The sequence below is a fragment of the Peromyscus leucopus genome, chromosome 3 (assembly GCF_004664715.2).
Source record: "Peromyscus leucopus breed LL Stock chromosome 3, UCI_PerLeu_2.1, whole genome shotgun sequence".
NCBI lineage: Eukaryota > Metazoa > Chordata > Mammalia > Rodentia > Cricetidae > Peromyscus > Peromyscus leucopus.
In genome coordinates, this window is record NC_051065.1 from 46,045,242 (window position 1) to 46,071,263 (window position 26,022).

General features: G+C 39.8%; 2 protein-coding genes across 2 annotated transcripts in view; both read left to right on the top strand.

Annotated features, from left to right (window-relative positions):
• Positions 1–444, top strand: part of LOC114689373 (anionic trypsin-2-like) — a 5,605-nt gene extending 5,161 nt beyond the window's left edge. Inside the window, exon 5 of the mRNA XM_037203620.1 lies at positions 240–444. Within this exon, the coding sequence (XP_037059515.1) occupies positions 240–389 (150 nt within the window). The 3' untranslated portion in view covers positions 390–444. The remainder of the gene's footprint in view (positions 1–239) is intronic.
• Positions 445–22,414: 21,970 nt separating this feature from the next.
• LOC114688086 (anionic trypsin-2-like) lies at positions 22,415–25,702 on the top strand. The gene is made up of 5 exons (XM_028862693.2): positions 22,415–22,469; positions 23,392–23,551; positions 24,451–24,704; positions 25,095–25,231; positions 25,501–25,702. The coding sequence occupies exons 1-5, from the start codon at positions 22,430–22,432 to the stop codon at positions 25,648–25,650; spliced, it is 741 nt and encodes a 246-aa protein (XP_028718526.1). The 5' UTR covers positions 22,415–22,429; the 3' UTR covers positions 25,651–25,702.
• The last annotated feature ends 320 nt before the right edge of the window (positions 25,703–26,022 follow it).

Consider the following 26,022-nt stretch of genomic DNA (forward strand, 5'->3'; position numbering starts at 1 on the left):
CCCCTCTTCTCCTGGTAGAGAGATTTGAATGTTCAAAGTTGTGAGACTAGAAAGATTATGCAGTGGGATCAGGGTAAGTGCTCTCTACCCTGGATTCCTTTCATCTCATTAGTAAGATTAGAGAATGTGTTCAATGAAAAACATATGGAGTCAGAAGCTGACTGGAATGGTCTTAATGTAAGAGCAGATGTGATCATTCTTCATGCAGCTTCTTTAAACACTGTATTTCTCCATTGCAGGGTGACTCTGGTGGCCCTGTGGTCTGCAATGGACAACTTCAGGGCATTGTCTCCTGGGGCTATGGCTGTGCCCAGAAGAACCTCCCTGGTGTGTACACCAAGGTCTGCAACTATGTGGACTGGATTCAGGACACAATTGCTGCCAACTAGAGATCCCCAATCCCTCCTCAGTCCCTGTGTCAATAAAGTGCATTTTTCATCACTACTTGTTCCTCTGTCTGACCTTTTTAGTCCCTTAGCTCTGGGAGGCAAGCTCTTATCTGAGGGTTTTGAGATCAGGCATTCTCCACTAAAGTCATTCTGGACTCAAAGTGGGCCTCAAGAAACAATCATCAGCAACATCTGAAACACAACAATAATTTCAGTGGAACCATAGTAGGGAGTTTCTTTCATTTTACTTTTTCAAGAAAAGCCATGTCTAAATAGCTGAGCTAAAGATTTTTCTTCCTCAGTATATCTGGGGGACTTCAAGTTGTAAAGTATACATATGTTCTGCAGTAGACAAGACTACTGATTTCTTTAACTATGGCAGAAACTCTTTGTTCCCAGTGTAAACCTTAGCAATGATTAACCATCTTGTCTTCTGAGTCCCCTCCCTATATTCATTTTGGGAACTTTGATGTAAAGTCTTGCTCTGTAATCCTGGCAGGCCTTGAACTTGGGATTTTCTTGCTCAGGTTGCTTAATGCTTGGACTGTAGGTTGCACTAACAGAGCAGGCTCTCTACCTAAAAATGTCCATGCCAATGCAGTTCTCCTCCATCCTGAAAGTGGGTGTCCTACTTAGATAATGTCTCACTGGGAAACCCCAATTCCCACTTCTGTTTCTATAGAAGAAATAAGAGTTTCTGGATCTAAACCACTCACATCTCTGAGCAATCTGCCTCCTGCTTATCTCACACAATAATACTATTTTGCATGTACTGTCTTGAGAAATCCCTTAGACATGTTCACATTTACTTAAGGTTCCCTTCTGTAGTGGCATTCCAGTGCCACAGCTAGAAAGCAAAGATTCAGAGAAGGTTGTTCATGAATGCTATCCCACACCTGGAAGGTGATATAAAACTGGTTATGGTCAGAATTGCTTTGTTATTTGCATGCCCTCTAGGCTTCCACTCTTTTCCTACTGGGCGGTCTCAGATGATGAAGAGCCTATCCTATTTGACCTTTTATATCTTTCCATCTCTCCATCACCAACAAATACCCATGCCTGCTTCCATGCACTTCCTGAAAGTGTCCCACATTCATGGCCTTCCATGAAGTCTGTCTGCTTATAGAGAGCTCTTGCTCATGCATTCTTTCTGATTTAACACTTTCTGGTTTCTCACAATGTTCAAGGCACCACCAAAGGTTCTTCTTAGGGAATACAGGGCTCTATTTTGTCTTTCTCCTGGTTTCCTTTCTATGGCTGCAATAAAATCTCTGACCAACTGTAACTTAGGGACTTACAATTGATGTTACATATGACACCATCATTCACACAAAGCAGCAGCCTACAGAGTGGGAAAATATTTTTCCCAGCTACACATCTGATATATCCAAAATATGTAATGAACTCAATAAACCTGATCTCAAGGAAACAAATAATCCAATCAAAAATGGGGTACAGATCTAAACAGGGGCTCAAATGAGTAAACTCAAATGGCTAAAAAACCCTTAAAGAAATGTTCACTGTCTTTCGGGAAGCTGGGACAGCAGGAGGAAGGGCCCAGCGGCGGCCCACAGAGGTAGAGAGGCACGGAGACAAGCAGACGCAGGTAGGCCTGCGGTGGCGGCCCACAGAGGTAGACAAGCTCGGCAGTGGTGGCCAACAGGGACATACAGGCCCAGCGGCAGCTGGCAGAGACACACAGGCCCGCCAGCAGACCGCAGAGGTAGACAGGCCCAGGGACGGAGACAAGCAGACGCAGTTTGGAACAGGGACACCCCTAACCCCAACACCTGGGGAAGAAGCTATCTCCGTGGGTCAGAACCAGAACAAATCTGAACACTCCATCTGAGGACAACCCAGGGCCCAGCTGCTGATCATGTGAAACCCAACAACTTGGAGGTTTTGGTGAGACTACCCTGCTCAGCTGAAACACATCTGGGAGAGGATTCAGATGCCTACAGTTTAAAGTCTGAAGAAACAAGATCAGCTGAGGAGTTGACAAATGAACAAAACGTGACCTGGGAACACAGAAGAAGGCGCTACCCAGCCACCAAACCAGATCACCAGAATCATATGTATATAATTCACCGATTGAAATCAGCTGCCCCTGAAGAAATAGCCCAATAGCACCAATTTAACCAAGAACCCCTACTAAACCAAGACTAAAAATTAGAACAAGAGAGGCACTCTCAGACACAGACAACACCTGCACTGCACAGAGGAAGAGATGAGTAGACGCCAGTGCAAAAATACAGGCAACAACATAGAGACCTATATGGCAACATCAGAACCTAGTGATTCTACACCTGCAAGACCTAAACATACCATGACAGAAGAACCAGAAAAAATCAACCCTAAAAATGACTTTAAGAAGATGATAGAGGCCCTTAAAGAAGAAATAAAACATTCCCTCAAAGAGGAAATAAAAACTTTCCTTAAAGAGGAAATGAAAAACTCCCTTAAAGAGGAAATAAAACTTTCCTTAAAGAGGAAATGAAAAACTCCATTAAAGAGGAAATAAAAAACTCCCTTAAAGAAATGGAAGAAAAAACGAACAAAAAATGGGAAGAAATCAAATCAAGCCAAGAGAAAGCAATTAAACAGATGAAAGAAACATTCCAAGATCTTAAAAATGAATTTGAGACAATAAAGAAAACACATGCTGAGGGAATGCTGGAAATAGAAATCCTGACTAAACGAACAGGAACTACAGAAACAAGCATAACCAACCGATTGCAAGAGATGGAACAGAGAATCTCTGACACTGAAGACACAATAGAGAAAATATATTCATCAGTCAAAGAAAACACTAAAGACAAAAAAGTTGTAACACAAAACGTCCAGGAAATTTGGGACACCATGAAAAGACCAAACCTAAGAATAATAGGGATAGAAGAAGGAGAAGAATACCAACTCAAAGGCACAGAAAATATATTCAACAAAATCATAGAAGAAAACTTTCCTAACCTAAAGAAAGAAATACCTATGAAGATACAAGAAGCTTACAGAAGACCGAATAGGCTGGATCCAAAAAAAAAGTCCCCTCACCACATAATAATCAAAACATTAAACACACAGAACAAAGAAAAAATATTAAGAGCCGCAAAGGAAAAAGACCAAGTAACATATAAAGATAAACCCATCAGAATAACACCTGACTACTCAATAGAGACTATGAAAGCTAGAAGATCATGGACAAAACTCATGCAGACACTAAGAGACCATGGATGCCAACCCAGACTATTATACCCAGCAAAACTCTCAATCACCATAGGTGGAGTAAACAAAATATTCCAGGATAAAACCAGATTTAATCAATACCTGTCCACAAACCCAGCCCTACAGAAAGCACTAGAAGGGAAAATTCAACCCAAAGAAGCTAAACACATCCATGAAAAATCAAGCAATAGATAATCCCACACCAACATACACCACAGAAGGACAACACAACACAACCACAAAAAATAACAGGAATTAACAATCACTGGTCATTAATATCCATCAATATCAATGGTCTCAACTCACCTATAAAAAGACACAGACTAACAGAATGGATAAGAAAACAGGACCCATCCATTTGCTGCATACAAGAAACACACCTTAATCCACAGACACTACCTCCGAGTAAAGGGCTGGGAAAAGGCTTTCCAAGCAAATGGACCTAAGAAACAAGCTGGTGTAGCTATCCTAATATAATAGCTATCCTAATATAATAGCTATCCTAATAAAATAGACTTCAAACTAAAATTAATCAAAAGAGACCAGGATGCACATGGACATTACATATTTATCACGGGAAAAATCCACCAAGATGAAGTCTCGATTCTAAACATTTATGCTCCAAATACAAAAGCACCCACATTCATAAAAGAAACACGACTAAAGTTTAAAACGCACATCAAACCCCACACATTAGTAGTGGGAGATTTTAACACACCACTCTCACCAAAAGATAGATCTACCAGACTGAAACTTAACAAAGAAATAAAGGACCTAACAGATGTTATGACTCAAATGGACCTAATAGATATCTACAGAATATTCCATCCTAACACAAAAGAATATACCTTCTTCTCAGCACCCCATGGAACCTTCTCAAAAATTGACCACATGCTTGGACACAAAACAAATCTCAACAGATACAAAAAAATTGGAATAACCTCTTGCATCTTATCAGACCACCATGCCTTAAAGTTAGACCTCAACAACAACAAAAATTATAGAAAACCCACACACTCATGGAAACTGAATAATGCCCACCTGAAACATCAATGGGTCGAGGAACAAATAAAGACAGAAATTAAAGAGTTCCTAGAATTCAATGAAAATGAAAGTACAACATACCCAAAATTATGGGACACTATGAAAGCAGTGCTAGAGGAAAATTCATAGCTCTAAATGCATACATAAAGAAGATGGAGCAATCCCATACCAGTGAATTAACAGCACAACTGAAAGCCCTAGAACAAAAAGAAACAAACTCACCCAGGAGAAATAGACGCCAGGAAATAATTAAATTGAGGGCTGAAATCAACGAAATAGAAAACAAGAGAACAATACAAAAAATCAATGAAACAAAGAGTTGGTTCTTTGAAAAAATCAACAAGATAGACAAACCCCTAGCCAAATTAACCAAAAGGCAAAGAGAGAGCACCCAAATTCACAAAATCAGAAATGAAAAGGGAGACATAACAACAGACAACGAGGAAATCCAGAGAATCATCAGATCATACTTCAAAAACCTGTACTCCACAAAAATGGAAAACCAGGGAGAAATGGACAATTTTCTGGATAAATACCACATACCAAAATTAAATCAAGACCAGATAAACCATTTCAATAGACCAATAACCCCTAAAGAAATAGAAACAGTCATCAAAAGTCTCCCAACCAAAAAAAGCCCAGGACCAGATGGTTTCAGTGCAGAATTCTATCAGACTTTCAAAGAAGAACTAATACCAATCCTCTTCAAAGTGTTCCACACAATAGAAACAGAAGGAACACTACCAAACTCTTTTTATGAGGCTACAATTACCCTGATACCCAAACCACACAAAGATGCAATAAAGAAAGAGAACTACAGACCAATCTACCTCATGAACATTGATGCAAAAATACTCAACAAAATATTGGCAAACTGTATCCAAGAATACATCAAAACAATCATCCATCACGACCAAGTAGGATTCATCCCAGGGATGCAAGGATGGTTCAACATACAAAAATCAGTCAATGTAATACACCATATAAACAAACTGAAAGAAAAAAAAACACATGATCATCTCCTTAGATGCTGAAAAAGTCTTTGACAAAATCCAACACCCCTTCATGATAAAGGTCTTAGAAAGATCAGGAATACAAGGAACATTTCTAAACATAATAAAAGCAATTTATGGCAAGCCAACAGCAAACATCAAATTAAATGGAGAGAAACTCAAAGCGATACCACTAAATTCAGGAACAAGACAAGGCTGTCCACTCTCCCCATATTTATTCAATATAGTACTAGCTAGAGCAATAAGACAACAAAAGGAAATCAAAGGGATACAAATTGGCAAGGAAGACGTCAAACTTTCACTATTTGCAGATGATATGATAGTATACATAAGTGACCCCAAAAACTCTACCAGGGAACTACTACAGCTGATAAACTCCTTCAGTAAAGTGGCAGGATACAAGATCAACTAAAAAAAATCAGTAGCCCTCCTATACACAAATGATAAAAGGGCTGAGAAAGAAGTGAGAGAAACATCACCCTTTACAATAGCCACAAATAATATAAAATACCTTGGGATAACACTAACTAAACAAGTGAAGGACCTTTTTGAGAAGAACTTTAAATCTCTAAAGAAAGAAATTGAAGAAGATATCAGAAAATGGAAGGATCTCCCATGCTCATGGATAGGTAGGATTAACATAGCAAAAATGGCAATCTTACCAAAAGCAATCTACAGATTCAATGCAATCCCCATCAAAATCCCAACACAATTCTTCACAGACTTGGAAAGAAAAAATACTCAACTTTATATGGAAAAACAAAAGACCCAGGATAGTTAAAATAATCCTATACGATAAAGCAACCCTTGGAGGCATCACCATCCCTGACCTCAAACTCTACTATAGAGCTATAGTAATAAAAACAGCTTGGTACTGGTATAAAAACCGACATACGGACCAATGGAATCGAATTGAAGACCCTGACATTAATCCATGCACATATGAACACCTGGTTTTTGACAAAGGAGCCAAAACTATACAATGGAACAAAGAAAGTATCTTCAACAAATGGTGCTGGCATAACTGGATGTCAATATGTAAAAGATTACAAATAGATCCATATCTGTCACCATGCACAAAACTCAAGTCCAAGTGGATCAAAGACATAAACATAAATCCAGTTACACTAAACTTAATAGAAAAGAAAATAGGAAGCACTCTTGAACACATTGGCACTGGAGACCATTTCCTAAATAAAACACCGACAGCACAGACCCTGAGCACAACCATTAATAAATGGGACCTCTCAAAACTGAGAAGCTTTTGCAGGGCAAAAGACATAGTCAATAAGACAAAAAGACAGCCAACAGATTGGGAAAAGATCTTCACCAACCCCACATCTGACAGAGGATTGATCTCCACAATATATAAAGAACTCAAGAAACTAGACATCAAAGCACTGAACAGTCCAATTAAAAAATGGGCTAAAGAGCTAAACAGAGAATTCACAAAACAAGAACTACAAATGGCTGAAAGACATTTAAAGAAATGCTCAACATCCTTAATCATCAGAGAAATGCAAATCAAAATGACTCTGAGATATCACCTTACACCTGTTAGAATGGCTAAGATCAAAAACACCAATGACAACCAATGTTGGAGAGGATGTGGAGCAAAGGGAACACTCCTCCACTGTTGGTGGGAATGTAAACTTGTACAACCACTGTGGAAATCAGTATGGCAGTTTCTCAGAAAATTAGGAATCGAACTACCTCAAGACCCAGCCATCCCACTCTTGGCATATACCCAAGGAATGCTGATTAATACCATAAAGATACATGCTCAGCTATGTTCATAGCAGCACTATTTGTAATAGCCAGAACCTGGAAACAAACTAGATGCCCATCAGCGGAAGAATGGATGAAAAAAATGTGGTACATATACACAATGGAGTACTACTCAGCAGAGAAAAACAATGAAAGCATGAAATTTACAGGCAAATGGATGGAACTAGAAAAAATCATCCTGAGTGTGGTAACCCAAAACCCAGAAAGACAGTTATGGTATGTACTCACTCATAGGTGGATTCTAGATATAAAATAAAGAACAATCAGACCACAACCCATAGAACCATAGAGGCTATATATATAGCATGGAGGTCCCTAGGATGACTGTGGCTTATAATAAATTTCAGTTTTACTCAATTATTGAAAAAAATAGCCAAATGAATGGAAACACATGAACTATGAACCAAAGGCTAAGGGGCCCCCAGCTGGATCAGGCCCTCTGAATAGGTGAGACAGTTGATTGGCTTGATCAGTTTGGGAGGCAACTAGGCAGTGGGACCAAGTCCTGTGCTCATTGCATGAGTTGGCTGTTTGAAACCTGGAGCTTATGCAGGGACACTTGGCTCAGTCTGGTAGGAAGGGACTGGACCTCCCTGGACTGAGTCTACCAGGTTGATCGCAGTCCTCGAGGGAGGACTTGTCCTGGAGGAGGTGGGGAATGGAGGGTAGGCTGGGGGTAAGGGGAGGAGGTGGGAGGGGGGAGAATAGGGGAACCCATGGCTGATTTGTAGAACTGAATGGTATTGTAAAATAAAATATATATATATTAAAAAAAGAAATGTTCAATAATCTTAGTGTGGGGAGACAGGGAGGGGGATTTGAACGGACTTGGGGAGTGATAGCATATTTAAATTTATACACTGTTTTAAATAGTACAAATATAACAAAAATAAAACAAAAATTTATCAAATGATTACAAACCATAAACTAAAAAAATTGAATAAATATCATGAAGTTTAATTCAGTGTTAGAGAATAATAATATATTATTCACAGGAAAAATGGATGGAACTTGAAATTTTCATGTGAGTAAAAGAAGTAAGTCTCAAACCCTCAAATATTACATTGCTCACTCAGAAGATGAACATATACATGAAAGTAGAATGGAGATGATTGGGAAGACCAATGGTTCAAGGGATTTTGTGAGAATGTCAATGACTGTAACGGGGAGGATCCACATGAGGAGTGGACAATGACATACACGCTTGAAAATGTCACAGTAAACCCACAATATGGCACACTAATTGTAAAGTTTTAGTGGGGAAAAGGAAAGGAAATGTGCTAAGGTGATGGAAACCAGGGTTCCGTAGAATTAGCCAGGCTCCTATGCCAGCTAAATCAAAGTAGCACCAGAGTAGTTAACCCCTCCGTGATGCATGGCAGGGAGGCACCACAAAGACACCACGTTTGTTTGACCTCCTATCCAGATGTCCTGGACATTAGGGTCATGCATGATTTTTGTCTCCATAATCATCCAATTTAGTGATTTCTCAACACTGCTTTCCACATACGGCATTGGCTTCCTCCCTGCTCTACACTGCTACTCTGGTACTTTCACTGTGTTTTGGGTAGTTCAGTCAGTTTCATAGTCCCAAGGTTGATTTTCTTTCATAATTTCTAACCCTTTTTGAAATTTCTTAGTATGGATCTGAATTGTCTTTTCTTCATTCAGTTAATTTAATCCACTTATGGTCAATAGTAATATCTTTAAAGATTTATTTATTTATTTATTTATTTATTTATTTATTTATTTATTTATTAAGTATACAGTGTTCCGCCTGCATGTTTGCCTACCTGCCAGAAGAGGGCACCAGTTCTTAATATAGATGGTTGTGATCCACCCTGTAGCTGCTGGGATTTGAACTCAGGACCTGTAGAAGGGCATCCAGTGCTCTTAATCTCTGAGTCATCTCATCAATCAGATCACTAATAATTTTTATATGAAAATTTTTCATTCATTTTATTTTGATCACATTTTACTCTAACATACATATCATTTCCACCTTCTCTCTCAACTATAATCATTCTCTTCTCAAAAACATAAAACAAAAAGATGAAAGTTAAAACAAACCAACTAAAATGAGAAATCCACTAGGGAAAAAAATAACAAAACATAAAAAGTGTAAGAAAAACATGGTGTCCATTTTGTGTGGTCTGTGTAGTTGGTATACTCAGTGACACTTCACTGGGGAAAACTGATTTTTTCTCTTTCCCAGCTGGCATAACTTGCAAACAGTTTCTCATGTAGGGGTCAGATGCGTGTCCACTTCCCTCTGTTCATGCTTTGGACTTTTGCAGGTCTGGTGGGTGCTGTCACAGTTCCTGTGAGTTCAAATGTGCATTAGTGCTGGTGCATCTCTAGGATGATCTTTCCTTGGCGAAATCCACCACCTCTGACTCCTAAGATCCTTCTGGCTCCTCTTCCATGTAGATCTTTGAGCCTTGAGAGGAAGGTTTGATGAAGATATCCTGTTTAGGGCTGGCTTCCCCAAAAAAAGTCTCATTCTCTACACATCGTTCCGTTGTGGGTACCTGTGTCAATAATGCAAGAAGAAGTTCCTCTGATGAGTGATACTCTGCTCCATGGGTATGAAAACATGTCATAGGAAGTCATTTTTATTGGTATGTTCCTTTAGCTGAATTATATTAGTAGGTTTCCCCCCCACCAGGCCATTGAATTATCTAGTTTCAATTTCTAGTTCATTTTGGCAGTGTCAGGTATGAGTTAAACATCATAGAATGAGCATTAAATCTAATCAAACTGTGCCTGGTTGCACCTATATTATTTGTGCTCTTTATCAACTGGGAGGTTTCTTATTCTTATTAGAAGCATCCTTATTTACATAAAATGGTAAAAATTCAAGCCAAGTCGTGTGCTGAGAGTACATGAGAGCAGGGAATATGACGGAAGACCTGAGGTCAGCTCTGGAAGGGGAGAGCTGGGGGAACAGAGATTCTACTGCCCAGTTTCAGTGCATTAAATACTACTCAGAAGTAATAACAGTGGATGCAGGACTCTATGGAAATGAGTAAGGACAGAAGCCCAAAACTCTCAATGCTTCCTGGGAAAGCATCTATGGGAACACAGAAAAAATGGATCTTGTAGGTGTTACTGTCTCCAGTTATCCACATATGAAAGAACTTAACCCTTGCTTGGAGGATGAGACCAGAAATTGTATAATCTTCATAGCCTCACTTTCCCGCTGTTCAATCTATCCATTTTCCTCAGATCCTCATATATGACTACCTAATGTGGTTATATTCTATACTGACTATGTACCAAATTGTTCCTGAGTTAGAAATAAAAAATTGTCATTCTTATTTTGAAATCCTTCAAAAGGTTCAATATCAATAATTGGGCACCTTCTCAAGATGGTACTGCCTATAGCCCTCTGTGATATGGCAGTGGTTAAAATCATCTTATTAATTGCTGAATTACAATTAATTACAAAAGTCATGGTTGTATCAAAAATCAATACCAGCAAAGACATAGTAAACACACACACACACACACATACACACACACACACACACACACACACACACACACACACACACACAGGTGTAGTGGTATTTGCAAGAAGCACTGCCTCCTTTGGGCCATATAGCCCAAGGTCATGGGAGAACCATATACCACTACAGACACACACCCTGGAATTAAGTATTAAAGACTACACAGTTTTTTTTGTGTCTGTTTATAATTGTTGGTATTTTATTGCCAGGGTAATCTGTTTACTCCAGGATTACCCGTTAATAATCATTGATGTCCTCATATATTAGTCAGGTACTTCAATGGAACAGACCTGATACAGTGAATATATACATATTAAAAACAGGGATTTACTAGAATGGGAAACAGTTATGGTCTAGGTAGTGCATTCATGCCTGTCTCAAGTCAGATAGGCCAAGTATCCTCTGGTGATTCCCTTGTAAGAATTGCTATCTCAGCACCTGCAATGTACAGAAGATCCAAGAGAGTACGTAGATTGTCACTGGTTTTGAGTTTGTGACTACCGGCTTACTTAGAGTTTCTATTGCTGCAATAAAGCACCATGATCAAGAAGCAATTTGGAGAGGAAAGAAATCACTTGGCTAATACTTCTATTTTACTGTTTATTCTCAAAGAGGTCAGAGCAGGAGATGAAGCACTGAAGGAACTTGGAGCATGAGGTGATGCAGAGGCCATGGAGAGATGCTGCTTACTGGCTTGTTCTACCTGGCTTGCTTGGCCTGCTTTTCTACAGACCCTGGAACTGCCAGCCCAGGGATGATATTATTCACAATGGACTAGATCCTCCCCCATCAATCACTAATTAAGAAAATGCCTTACAGGCTTATCTATGCCCTAATCATATGAAGGCACAATTCTTAATTGAGGTTCCCTCTCTCAGATGACTTTAGTTTGTATCATGTTAACATAAAACTGTCTAGCAAAACTCTGAAGAAGTAGGTTTTAATACCAGTGAAGCAATGCTTTAGGATGTTGTAGGATACGCAAACATGACAATGAGTGATAGCAATCAAGAAAAGAGCAAAATCTTCCTTCTTCCTTGTCCTTTTAAGTGGGATGCCACGACAAGGTGTGACCCAGCCCTAAAGTGGGCTTTCCCATCTCTACAATAAAGAACGTTTCTCATCAGCATAGAGAGCTGCATGGGTATGATTTGGTGTACAACTCTGAAGTCAAGTTGACATCCATGACTAGGCATCAGTACCCACCTGTACTTGGAGATCCAGCCTCTGAGGTTTAGCTTATTAGTCAAAATGAGACAAGGGTCTGTTGCATGGAGTAGTGATAGACTTGTGGACTACTTTGTTTACTCTCTGTTACCTATTTGTGTCTTTGCGTTCTTTTGTAGTCCTGCCAAATGTTCCCTGGACTCGTGCATCGCAGCTCTCCATCAAGCTTTGGATACAGACACCCATTTGTTAACCTGGCTGGTGTTTCTATTTGTGCCATTGCAGAATTGCCAGTTTCACCATCTGCCTTAGAAATTACAATCAGTTCTTGATACTTTTAAACCTAGAGAGTTCTCATTTAGAGTTAAATATTGAATAAAACGTCTGAATAAGAAAAAATCCCGGAATGACCTAGGGCATGAAAATAGCATGTTGTGCCTGCATTCAAGGTGAGGAGCCATAAATGGGGTAGAAAAAAATACCTGAAATATCTCATTGGTGAATACCAGTGAGCAGCCTTGAGATCATAGTTAAGGACTAAGATTTCATCTTCAGAGGGGAAGGCACAAATGATTTCTTCACTATACAGAGTAGAGGAATATTGGGTGTCATATTCAGGAAGCAAATTTCATTCATTAAAATAAGAGTGTAAAATGAAAGAAATAGTAGTCTAGAGAAAAGTAATGGAGGAAATAGTTGAGAATAAAGAATTACAAAATGGGAGTATAGAGTATAAAGCATACAAGAAATAAGGAAGTGTGACTAAAGTGTACTGATAAAATTACGGAATAGTTTAAATATGAAAACAATCACGTCAGATCTAGAAATTTCCAACTTTTCACCTACAGACACCACACAGAAACTCGACTCCATAGGAATATGTCATGGGTAATCCGTACTTCTCACTCCAAGTACAGAAACAGCCCTGTCCTTAGATGATCCCCTTTACAGTGTGGCAAAAACAGTGTACTAATAGGGAAACTGAAAATTTTGAGTTCGTGTTCTTGCAGGAAGTGAAATGCCAACATAAAATGAGTGTGCAATTTGTTCCATTAGGAACCCGATTTCCTTGTCAGCAGACTATTTAGCTGCCACCTGCAGCTGGTCTCACATACTCCAACAATTTCCAGATCTTCCTATGGCCTTGGAGCAGATGTCAGTTTTAGATTATTTCTCATGTGAAAAGGAATCCATCCAAATTAATCCTTTCTGAATACATCATACTAACATGATTGAGAAAAATAAAGTATGTGAATAGTTTGAAACACTTGACAAACATGGCAATATGACAGTCCTTCCACTTAGGAATGACCCAGGAGAAATGAATGAGAAAAAAGGATGCAGAGATGACAGCTCTGAGTAGTTGTTTGGGGGTCTGAATCTCATCCAGGCCTGCCAGTGATAAGACCACAACATATTCTATGAAGGCCATGTTGGCATTTCCTCCAATTTCTTCTGATTTCCAATTCCTCCACCTCCAGTCAGTTTTCTCCCTCTAACCCAATTATTACAGTTAAAGCTAAGTTTCTCCTACATTACTGTTGACTCCAAAAACATCACTAGTTTTCAGATATCTCAAACCTGATCTCACCTCCAACATATATTTTCTATATCTGGAGTCAGTGGAGAGAAAAACATCTAAAAGAAAGGACCCTCTATTGGGTTTTATAAATACTGATCTTACTACCGGTCTATGGTCACACAAAATACATGAATGTCAGCTGCTGCCAGCAACTTCTCTCTTATATGTCTTTCCATTCTCCACTACAACTTCATCACATGCCCACTTGCCCATACTGATGGCTGGTGTAAAGATGCCACACTTTGGGCAATGTAGTCGAGGAACCACCACTTATGACTGTAGTAGTGACCCGCAGACACAAAGCATTGGTCATTGATGATGAAGCCTCCTCAGGAATGATGGCCTGCAGTCAACGATACCTGGTAGGGGCAGAATTCCTTTGACAGGTGTATCCTCCTGTGATCTTGTCATCATTATGACAAAAAGTCCCTAGAGTAGAGATAAAAGGAGAAGCAAATTTAGTAAGATGTTGGAATATGGATCCCTCAGATTTACATCACTCTCCTAATGTTTAAGTAATATTTTCTGAGAATAATGACTAAGAGAAATTAGGGAACACACTGTCCCTTATAGACAACACAGAATTTGAGTTTCTACAGTGGAAGGTATGATAGGACAGGTAACTAAATTCTAGAGGGCTCTGATGTCATCTTAGTTCCAGGAAAATGCAGGAGAAATTATCTCAGAACACCATTTGTAGGATAATCTTTTAGGATCCAATTCCATGTCAGTTTTCTAAACCACTGCTTGCTTCACTCAGAAATTCACCAAGTATCTATGCTACCAGAAAAATGACTTTCCAGGTTAATTACTTAGATATAGCTATCTTGGAAAATTCTCTGGCTGCATAGACTGTGTGTTCCAATCTCCTTAACATCACTAAAATGTGTACAGTAAGGCCAGAAGGGAGAGGTGTTCCAATCAAAGTCAGGCATAACAAATGAGGACCCAAAAGCTGAATAACATAAAAGTAGTTATTAACCTTGACTACATTCTGTTAATATTAAAGTCATCTGGTACAGTAACTCCTGTGTACAAGGCACACCAGACACCTTCATCAAAATTATTAAGGTTGAGAATTTGATAAATGAGTTTTAAAACAACTTCAGGCACATTTCCCTTAACAGACTCTATCACGAGGGATTCCCAGAGCTATTTCAGTGGAGGAATGTGTTTGCCAGGTCATTTTCTTGAACCTCCCCTTGAGCCCTTTCTAGCCTTAGTGATCACAGTGATGCATCTGACAATGATTTTTGCAGGTTGTGGACTCATGAAATGTGAGAAATGTGAAGACTGGGCAAGTACAACTGCTGGAACTAGGGTACCTTAGGGAAACCTGACTTCTGGAGTGAAGGTTAGGTGAACTTACTGTGATGGCAGAGAGAGTCCATATATTCCAAATAATTGCAAAACAGGACCAGACTTAGCATAGCATGGAACTCACCAGCAGTTCCCATAATAGCCAGGATCAGGAGTTCAGTCATGGAGGCTGAAAGTGATGAGCACTGAATGGGGTCCTCTTCATATAACCCTATGGAGTGAGAGGACAGCGTGTTGAAGTGGGAGTAGGGTCTCATTACTTCTTCCTGAGCAAAAATACTATTTTTCTCTTCCTGCATACTTACATCACCCCTGTTCTTTTGCTTTCTTGACAGGAGGAGACCTTCAGGTTTGAAGGAAAATCTTTTTCTCTTGGGGGAGAGGATGAGACAGCTGATCCTTTAAAGGATGCAGGAATGGAGAAAAAGTGATAGTCAATCTGTCTATAAGGCTCTGCTTTCCTAGACTCAATCCATGGGTGTTAGACAAGAAAGACTCTATGGGAGGCTCAGAAATTCTTTTTTGATGGTCGGTTGCTTTTAGTAACTTTGAAGAAGGACTGATTCTGGTAGAGAGTTGTTTCTGTGAGTCCCCCACACCCGCAGAGTCTATTGGTGTTCTCTAAATTTCTTGCTCTAACCTGACAAATCTGCATCATAGGAAATAGAAATTTAAGAGCTCTATGATCCAGCACTGGAACATCACTGATTTTAAGAAAGGAGGTAGTATTCCTAGCAAGTGTGGTCTTTTGCATTCTCTGCTTCCTAACCGGTCTCATGGATTTCAGACATGGTGGAAGAAATGGGTGAAGTTTGAGTAGGAATGTGTTAGTGGAGTAAAGAACTACATCAACACAGTGCTCCACTTTGATCTTAATTTCAGGATATTTGCCTCTTATGCCCATGTCATATTAAGACCACCTAGGAACACGGAGAGTATACAAATAATACCACAGATATAGCCTATGAGTATGCTAAGTCTCATCAATGTTGCTCTGCATATCTATATTAAATAAAACTACCCAATATTGTAGAATAAATAGTATTGCTGGAAGTGTATACACATTTTTAGGAGTAGAAAGGCTTTGAGCCATGTTCAACTTGATTTCTGAACAAGGATGAGAGTTATAGGTATAGATGGGAAGTTTACGGCTATTTAAATTATCTGTGTAACAAGTGTACAATGTTGTGCTCAGTCGATAGTGACTCTTATTTTTCTGTTTTATTTTAAATCATCCTTAAGACTCAGTTTCCATTTTATTAGAGCACAGAGAAAACATAGAAGAGTGATACCTAATGTATATGAGTTTGTGGCTATTTATAAGACCCAGTTGGAGGGTCCTTCCTATCACATGTTTTTCTCTCCACTGGCCCCAGATGTAGGAAATACATGTTGGAGGTGAGATCATGAATGAGTCTCAGAAAACTAGTGATGGTTCTGGAGTTACACAGTAGGGAGGAGAACTTAGCAACAATTGTGACAATTGGGTTGGAGGAACCGAAGTGACTGGAGGTGGAGGAATTGGAAATGAGAAGAAACTGCAGGGAATTCCAACATGGGCTCCATAGCATGTATTGTGGTCCTGTTCCTGACATGGCTGGGTGAGCTTCACACTTCCAAACAGCCACTCAGAGTTGTCATCCCTGCATCCTGTTTATCATTTATTCCCCCCTAGGTCCTTCCAAGTGGAAGGTCTGTCTTATTGCCACGTTTGTCAAATTTTTCAGATTATTCACATACATTCATTTTTGCAGTCATATTGGTGGAAGGTCTTCACAAAGGATTGATTTGGGTGGATGGATTCTTTTTCACCTGAGAAAGTATCTAAAACTGACATGCTGTCTCAAGGCCACAGGAAGATATGGGAATTGTTGGAGCATGTGAGACCGGCTGCAGGTGGCAGCTAAATAGTCTGCTGACAATGAAATCAGAGTTCCCAGTGGAATAAATTGCACACTCATTCTATGTTGCATTTCTCTTCCTGGAAGAACATGAACACAGAATTTTCAGTTTCCCTTTTAGTACACTGTTTTTTTGCCACACTGTGTAAAGGGGACCATTCATGGACAGGGTGTTTTTCTACTGGGAGTGGGAAGTCAGTTTACCCCTGGCATGTTTTTATGGAGTGGAGCTCCTTTGGAATGTCTGTAAGAGGAAAGTTGGAAGTTTCTTGGTCCCACCTGGTTGTTTCCATATTTAAACGATTCTCCAATTTTATCAGATCACCTTGGTCACCCTTCCTTATTTCTTGTATGTTTCACTTCTCCACACTCATACTTTGTAATGTGAGGATATGTTCCCTTTAATCTCAACTATTTCCTCCATTATTTCTCCCTAGCCTACTATTCCTATCATGTCACAATTTCATTTTATCCAAAAGAAATTTGCTTACTGGATATGACACCCAATATTCCTCTACTGTGTTAGTGAAGAAATTCTTTGTGTCTTCCTTTCCAATACTGCAGTCGTAGTCAATATCTCTGATCCTGAGGCTGCACATTGGTAATCACATAATTTTAGATACATTCTTCCTATCTCATTTGTGGCTCATCTCCTTGAATTTATGCATGATATGCAATTTTCATGTCCCAGGTCATTTGGGGATTTTATTTATTCTAATGTTTTATTCAACATCTAAATCCAAATGAGACCTCTCTAGGGTTTAAAGAATCAAGACTTGTTTGGGATTCCTAGGTCAGATGGTGAAACTGGGGATTACTCTATAGCATAAATAAAATCATCAGCCTGGTTAACTAATGGTTGTCTGTATTCCAAAGTTTGAATGTGGTGATATTGTGTTCCCCAAAATAATGTGTACCCAAATAAACTTATCTGGGGTCTGAAAACAGAAGAGCCACTAGATACAGAGGCCAGAAAATGGTGGCACACACACCTTTAATCCTTGCATTCCAGAGGCAGAGATCGGTCTGGATCTCTGTGATTTCAAAGCCACACTGAAAACAGCTAGGCATGGTAACAAGAGCTTTTAATCCCAGGAAGTGAGGGCAGAAAGCAGAAAGGTATTGAAGGCATGTGGACAAGGAACTAGAACTGGTTAAGCTTTTAGACTTTTGAGCAACAGTTCAGCTGAGATTCATTCTGGATGAGGACTCAGATGTTTCCAGTCTGAGGAAACAGGATCAGCTGAGGAAATGGCAAGGTGAGGTGACTGTGGCTTTTTTCTGCTTCTCTGATCTTCCAGCATTCACCCCATACCTGGTTCTGTGTGTTTTATTAATAAGAACTTTTAAGATTCATGCTACACTTGAAGGAGAACAGCAATGCAGGAGCACAGAGAAATTGTGTCAGGACTACTAAAGAACACAATGACACAATCAGGTAATAGAGAGTAAACAAAATAATCCACAGGCCTAACACTACTCATGCAACAGACCCTTGTCTCATTCTGAGTAAGAAATAAGCTAAACCTCAGAGGCTGGATCTCCAAGTTCAGATGGGTGCTGGTGGCTAACCATGGTGTTGGACCTTGTGTCCAATTCCTCATCTCATTCTGAGGACTCTGTCAATCTTGAACTGGTACAGTCCTTGGTATGCTGTCATAGGCACTCTGAGTTCCTATGTGCATTACTCCTGTTGCATCTAGAATTTACTGTTACCTTTGTATCATTCATTACCTCTGGTTCTTCAAATCTGTTTTTCTCCACTTACACACAGATCCATGCGCCTTCAAGAAAGGTTTGATGAAGATATCCCATTTAGAACTGAGATCTCAAAAAGTTTCTCACATTCAGCACATTGTCCAGTTGCTGGTATCTGTGCCATTACGGTTTAACGCAAGAAGAAGATTCTCTGATGAAATTTATAGGTATACCTCCATGGCTATAGTGATATTTCATTGCTATGTTCTTATAGTGAATTATAACAATAGTTCTCCTCTGTGCCTATAAACTACCTAGTCTCAGTTCATGGAAAAATTAGTAATGCCAGGTATGGGTTCCAACTCATGGAGTGGACTTGTCTGGGTCACTAATGGGACAGAACTGATAGAATGAAAGAAGACATAATAAAAGGGGATTTTGAGTGGCTTAAGGCTGTGTCCCAGGTAATTAAACAATGGTTGTCTCAAGAAAGTTAGGCCAAGAATCTTGAGTTGTTCAGTTTATGAGGCTTGCTGTCACAACATTCCAAATGTGGTGTTGATCCTAGAGAATTCTGAGCAGCTTATGATGTTCAGTCTCAGTTGGATTTCCATGAAGTAGGTTTCAATACCAGTGAACAGTTTCTCAGGATAGCTAAGGATATATAAACATGCCATTGAGTGAGAGGGTAAGAAGACAAAACGCAAAAGCCTACTTCTACCATATGCTTCTACCATATGCCACTCCAAGATGTGACCCAGATCTGCTCTTGGTTTTCTAAAGTATCCAATCAAGAAATCATCAGTGGCATACCCAACCATAGAAGAGTTTAAATTTCTCCATCTGACATAGGAACCCAAATGGTTCCTATACTTCAAAACCTAGAGAGTGCTCATTTACCTTCAGATTAGAATAAAACCTCTGAATAAATAAAATCTCCAAATGGAACTACCTAGGCAGGAATATTGCATGTCATGCACACATTCAAAATAAGTAGCAGCCAAAGAATAGGAAAAAGATCGACCTAAATTAACTGATTACCTATTTCCATCTTGACACCAGAGATGTTGACTGAGATGTCATCTTCTGAGAAGAAAAGAAAATGATTTCTTCACTATACAGAGACCAATATTAGATGCCATAATCAAACAGCACATTTTATCTTATAACGTCAAAGCATGGCATGAACGATACAGTAGGCGAGGGGAAAACAATAGGAGACAATAGTTGAGATTAAAAAGGAATGGATTCTCACATTACAAAGTGGGAGGACAGAGTAGTAAAAGATACAAGAAAGAACGAAGGTATGACTAAGACGTGACTGATAAAATTTGAGATTGGTTTAAACATGAAAGCAACCATGTAGAATATATAAATTTCCACCTTTCCTCTTACAGACAGCACAGAGAATATCCACTCCAAAGGAACATGCCAGGAACCAACCGGACTTCACACACCAAATACAGAAACACCCCTTTACACAGTGTCACTAGAAACCATGCACTAATATGGAAAATGAAAATTCTGTGTTCATGTTTTCCAGAAAGACAAATGCAGAAGGAAAATGAGGCTGTAGTTTACCCCATCCCATTGGGACCTCCGCCTTGATTGTCAGCAGACTAGTTAGCTGCCACCTGCAGCCGGTCTCACGTGCTCTAACAATTTCCCTGTCTTTCTATGGCCTTGAGACAGCATGTCAGTTTTAGATAATTTCTCAGGCGAAAATGAGTCTATCCAAATTATTTCTTTCTGAACACCTCCTAGTAGAACTAACATGTTTGTAAAAAGTGAAAGTGAGCATAGTCTGAAAAACCCAACAGACTGTGGCAATATGACAGTCCTTCTACTCAGGAATGACCCAGGAGAAATAAATGAGAAAGAGGATACAGAGATGACAACACTGAGTGTCTGTTCAGGGATGTGATTCTCATCCAGCCCTGTCAGTAACAGGACCACAGCCAATGCTATGAAGCTCATTTGTCATTTCCTGCATTTTCTTCTCATTTCCAGTTCCTCACCTTCCAGTGACAGTTATCTACCCCTCAAATCCAATTGCCACTATGTTAGCTAAACTTCCCCTCCATTACTGTGTAACTCTAGAACCATCACTAGTTTCCAGAGAACTCAAACCTGATCTCACCTCCAACATGTATTTCCTATATATCTGTGGTCAGTGAAGAGAAACACATCAGATAGGAAGGATCCTGTATTTGTTACTTATAAATAGGCACAAGCTGACACACCATCAGGTATTGCCCTTCCAGGGTTGGTTTATACTGTAGTAAAATGGAAACGAGTCTTAGAGATGATTTAAGTTGAAAAAAAAAAAAAAAAGCTGGGTTCAATACAGGAACTGACTGACCACAGCATGACACTCTTGTTACATATGCAATAAAAATATCCATAATCCTCCCATTCTACCTATACATCATTCTTGTTCAGAAATCATGTTGAACATTGCCCAAAGACATTCTATTCTGCAAAATCAGTATAGACTTCTAGCACAGGCAATTTGGCCTAGAAAACAGGGTATTTTCTTTTAATATAATTATCCAGGGCAACATTGATAATCCATGGAATGATCAGGGAATATACCCATGGTATTGTTTGTATACTCTCAAGGTTCCTGGGTACCCTTAATATGACATGAGCATGAGAGGCAAATATCTTGAAACTGTTTCAAAATTTGACCATCCTATTCACGTAGTTCTCTTTACTCCTACCAAGTAAGCCAATTCTTACCCAACCCTCATCATTCTCATCTAAGAAGTCTAAAATCCATAAAACTGGTCTGAAAGAATATTCTCTAAAACCCATCTTATTAGTAACTCTGTATCTCCTTTCTTTACATCATTGATATTCCTGTGCTGGTCCACAGAGATCTATTATTTCTTCTTAGTATTAAGGGATTAACCAATACAGAGCAAATGAATTTAGGAAGCACTGATAAACTTTTGGGATTAGGCTGTTCAAAGTGTCCCATTATCTACCAGAATCAGACCTTCTTCAAAGTTACTAAAAACAACCTTACATTCATCAAGGGATTTCTTTATTTTGATATTTATTGATTTATTTATTTAAACACTCTGCTACTGTTTCTCCTCCTTCTTCTTTTCCAGTCCTCCCATTCCATTTCCCTCTATCTACCTTCCATACTCTCCTCAGTTTATATTCAGAGGAGCAATAAAACCTGTATATTAGGTTGAATGCTGGATGAGGTAGCCCAGTGTGAAGATAAGGGTCCCACAAATTAACAAGATTTAGAGACAACTTCTGCTCCCACTGTAAGGAGCCCACAAGAAGACAAAGCCACACAACTAGACCATATATGTAGAAGGCTTAGGTCAGCCTCATTCATGCTCACTGATTTTCTGTTCAGTTTCTATAAACTCCTATGAGCTCAGGCTAGTTGATTCTGTGGGTTTTCTTGTGATTTCTAGTCATGGATTTCTAAGCATCCCATAGAGTCTTTCTTCTTCAACACCCATGCATTTAATAGAGTAAAGCAGAGGTGTGTAAACAAAGTCATGACTACGATTATTTCCCCCATTCTAGCATCCTTAGAATAAGCTGTTTCCCTCCCCTTTTCCTGAGAATAAAATTTTTCTTGACACCTGAAGGTCTATGACTGCCAAGAAACCAAAAAGAGTTGACATAAGAATCCAAGAAGGGGAAAATACTGGTGTGTTTGTTCAGTAAGAATCAATGACATCACACCCCAACTCCACAATGGTATTTTCCATCCTCAGTCCTATAAAAGCCTGCTCCCATTCAGACCTCACTACCTTCTGCCACCATGAATGCACTCCTGGTCCTGGCCCTTGTGGGAGCTGCTGGTGAGTTTCAAGCTGTGTCCAACCTTCTCCAGCATCTTATTTTCAATGTTTGTAATTTCCCAGGCTTCAGTTTACTCTTCTCTCCCTCAATACACTCTCCAACAACATCCTTTGTTGAATTCAGGGCCTTGATTACTGAGGCAGAAAGGGAGGCAAAACTGAGGGTGCATAAAATGAATCAGGTGACACATTCCTTCAGCAGTAACTACACTGGGAATCCAACAACATAGTTCTTGGTGAATTTCAGAGGGAAGCAAGGCAACTAACATGTAATTAGACACTTTGGGTGTTCTCAGGTCATTTCTTCTGTGCTTTTCCTGGAACTCTGAGTATTTCTGAGCCTACTAGGATCCACTTACCTGCCCTGCAGTCCTTTCCCCGGCAGATATTGAATCTGAGTGCTGACTACTGAGGACAGTGATTTCCCTGCTTTCTCTTAGTCATTCTGCTCAGATAGTAATACTAAAACAGTGGGAAGATGATACGGTGCTGAGCAATCCACCCTCCAACAGCCTGATGAATTTGCTTCTTTTGTTTCCTCTCCAGTTGCTTTACCTCTGAGACTCTAAAAGCCAACATACAGGTGGCACCAACAAATAATAGACGGAAAACTAAAACAGTCCGTGGGCAAAACTGACTTGTAATGGGATCCCACTGTTTGTGTTCTTAGGTAGTTCCTGTTAGTCCAGCCCTGATGCTCAGAAGAGATCTGGGGGTTTTGGGAACTCTCTATCTGTCCTACATATGCCAGTAGTGGGAAGTGCTACAATCTATGTTACCTATAAGACACAGTGATCTGAGTTTTCCTACACTCATCGTGCTCAGTAAAAATCCTAAGGGTTTAAGCTGCTGTAGAGCCAATGGCTTCACTATCTAGCACCCTGATAAATTGTTTTTTTCTCATTTCCTATCTCCATTCAAGTTGCTTTTCCTGTTGACGATGATGACAAGATCGTTGGAGGATACACTTGCCAGGAGAATTCTGTGCCCTACCAGGTGTCTCTGAACTCTGGGTACCACTTTTGTGGAGGTTCCCTCATCAATGACCAATGGGTGGTGTCTGCTGCTCACTGCTACAAGAGGTAAGCAATGGGCCCCTGGATGCAGAGCTCATGGCCTGGGACATGATTAGATCATAGCATTGGGCAAGTGGTGAAGTTGTAAGGTGACTAGGGAAAGCCTTGAAGAAAACAACTGCTGGCAAGCAGCTAAGTATCATGAGCAAGAGTGAAATTTGATCCAGAATAGAAATCCTCTCACTTCCCCAAACAAACCCATAATATAGCAAGGATTATGGCCATTAAACCCTGACAAATTGATCTTGCTATCATAGTCACCAGTGAGAAAGTCAATCAAGAACTTTGTATAAGGATGACTAGCTAAAAAGAATAATAACCTCTAAGTTTTCAGAAATCAAGCTAAATATTGGTTAAATCAATGCAGTCTCTACTGTGTGTTTTCAATCCTGAGTATGTATCACAAAGATGACAAGGTTTCTTAAAACACAGAACCCAGGTCTAGATTCTGGCTCAGTATTTCTGGATTTGGAAGCAAGAATGTAAACTTCTCTCAGGGTCCTATGTCACACTGGTGTGGGTCCTGGCAGAACTCTTCAGGTCTCCACAGGATTAGGTTCTACATAGTAATAGTTTTTAACAAAGCAAGAAGTATTTGTCATAGTTCCTACTGTAGTTAACAAAGACTCAGAGGTGAAGTGTACATCAAATGTCAACTTGGGTCCACATCCATGGATGTATCAGAGTCTGTAGTATGACAGGTTAAAAACCAGCCCAACTGAACTCCTTTATTTTATACCCTATATACCAACAACCTCTATAGATTAAAGATTCTGCCTAACCAGAAATTGTCCATCACTGAAGAGCTACTCCTCTGAGCTACCCCTGAACATGAAGTTTTGGAACCTGTGGTGTGTTTTGGATAATGTGTTGAAACTCTCAACCATGTCTTTTCTTTCCAACAGCCGCATCCAAGTGAGACTGGGAGAGCACAACATCAATGTCCTTGAGGGCAATGAGCAGTTTGTCACTGCTGCCAAAAGCATCAGGCACCCCAAGTTCAATTCCAGGACCCTGGACAATGATATCATGCTCATCAAGCTAGCTTCCCCTGTGACCCTCAGTGCCAGAGTGGCCACTGTAGCTCTGCCCACCTCCTGTGCACCTGCTGGCACTCAGTGCCTCATCTCTGGCTGGGGCAACACCCTTAGCTTAGGTGGTAAGTATGACATTTACCTACTCCATCCTTTCCTCCCCATGTTTCCAAAACCAGACATGTCTCTGGATTTGAATTTATTTGCTTTTGCTTTCCAAATATGTTTGAACTACTAACTATAAGAAATATATCGTTGGTAAAAAAAAAAGGACTAAAAAGTACCAAGAAATTCAATTCCTGTAACCTAAAGAGAACAAATATATACTGTGTTATTATACTGAAAACAGGGATCAACAATGGTCATTTTATAGTTTGAGAAAGCTTTAATTCTTTGTTGGAATTTATATACTTAATGATTTCTCTGGCAGTTAGCTATGGTGTTAAGGGATAAATCATTGTTCCTCAGGGTGCTCTAATACATATTTCTCCTTTGATCACTACCTTTTCTCAAAGTGAATAACCCAGACCTGCTCCAGTGCCTGGATGCCCCACTGCTGACTCAGGCTGCCTGTGAAGCCTCCTACCCTGGGAAAATCACCAACAACATGGTCTGTGCTGGCTTCCTTGAGGGAGGCAAGGATTCATGCCAGGTGAGTGGCTCCCTTTCCATATGAAACACCTGTTCTCCTGGAGAGAGATTTGAATGTTCAAAGTTGTGAGACTAGAAAGATTATGCAGTGGGATCAGGGTAAGTGCTCTCTACCCTGGATGTCCTTTCATCTCATTAGTAAGATTAGAGGATGTGTTTCAATGAAAAACATATGGAGTCAGAAGCTGACTGGAATGGGTCTTAATGTAAGAGCAGATGTGACCCTTTTCTTCATGCAGCTTCTTTAAACACTGTATTTCTCCATTGCAGGGTGACTCTGGTGGCCCTGTGGTCTGCAATGGACAACTTCAGGGCATTGTCTCCTGGGGCTATGGCTGTGCCCAGAAGAACCTCCCTGGTGTGTACACCAAGGTCTGCAACTATGTGGACTGGATTCAGGACACAATTGCTGCCAACTAGAGATCCTCAATCCTTCCTCAGTCCCTGTGTCAATAAAGTGCATTTTTCATCACTACCTGTTCCTCTGTCTGACCTCTCTAGTCCCTTAGCTCTGGGAGGCAAGCTCTTATCTGAGGGCTTTGAGATCAGGCAGACATTCTCCACTAAAGTCATTCTGGACTCAAAGCAGGCCTCAAGAAACAATCATCAGCAACATCTGAAACAAAACAATAATTTCAGTAGGACCATAGTAGGAGTTTCTTTCATTTTACTTTTTCAAGAAAAGTCATGTCTAAATAGCTGAGCTAAAGATTTTTCTTCCTTAGTATATCTGGGGAACTTCAAGTTGTAAAGTATACATATGTTGTGTAGTAGATAAGACTACTGATTTCT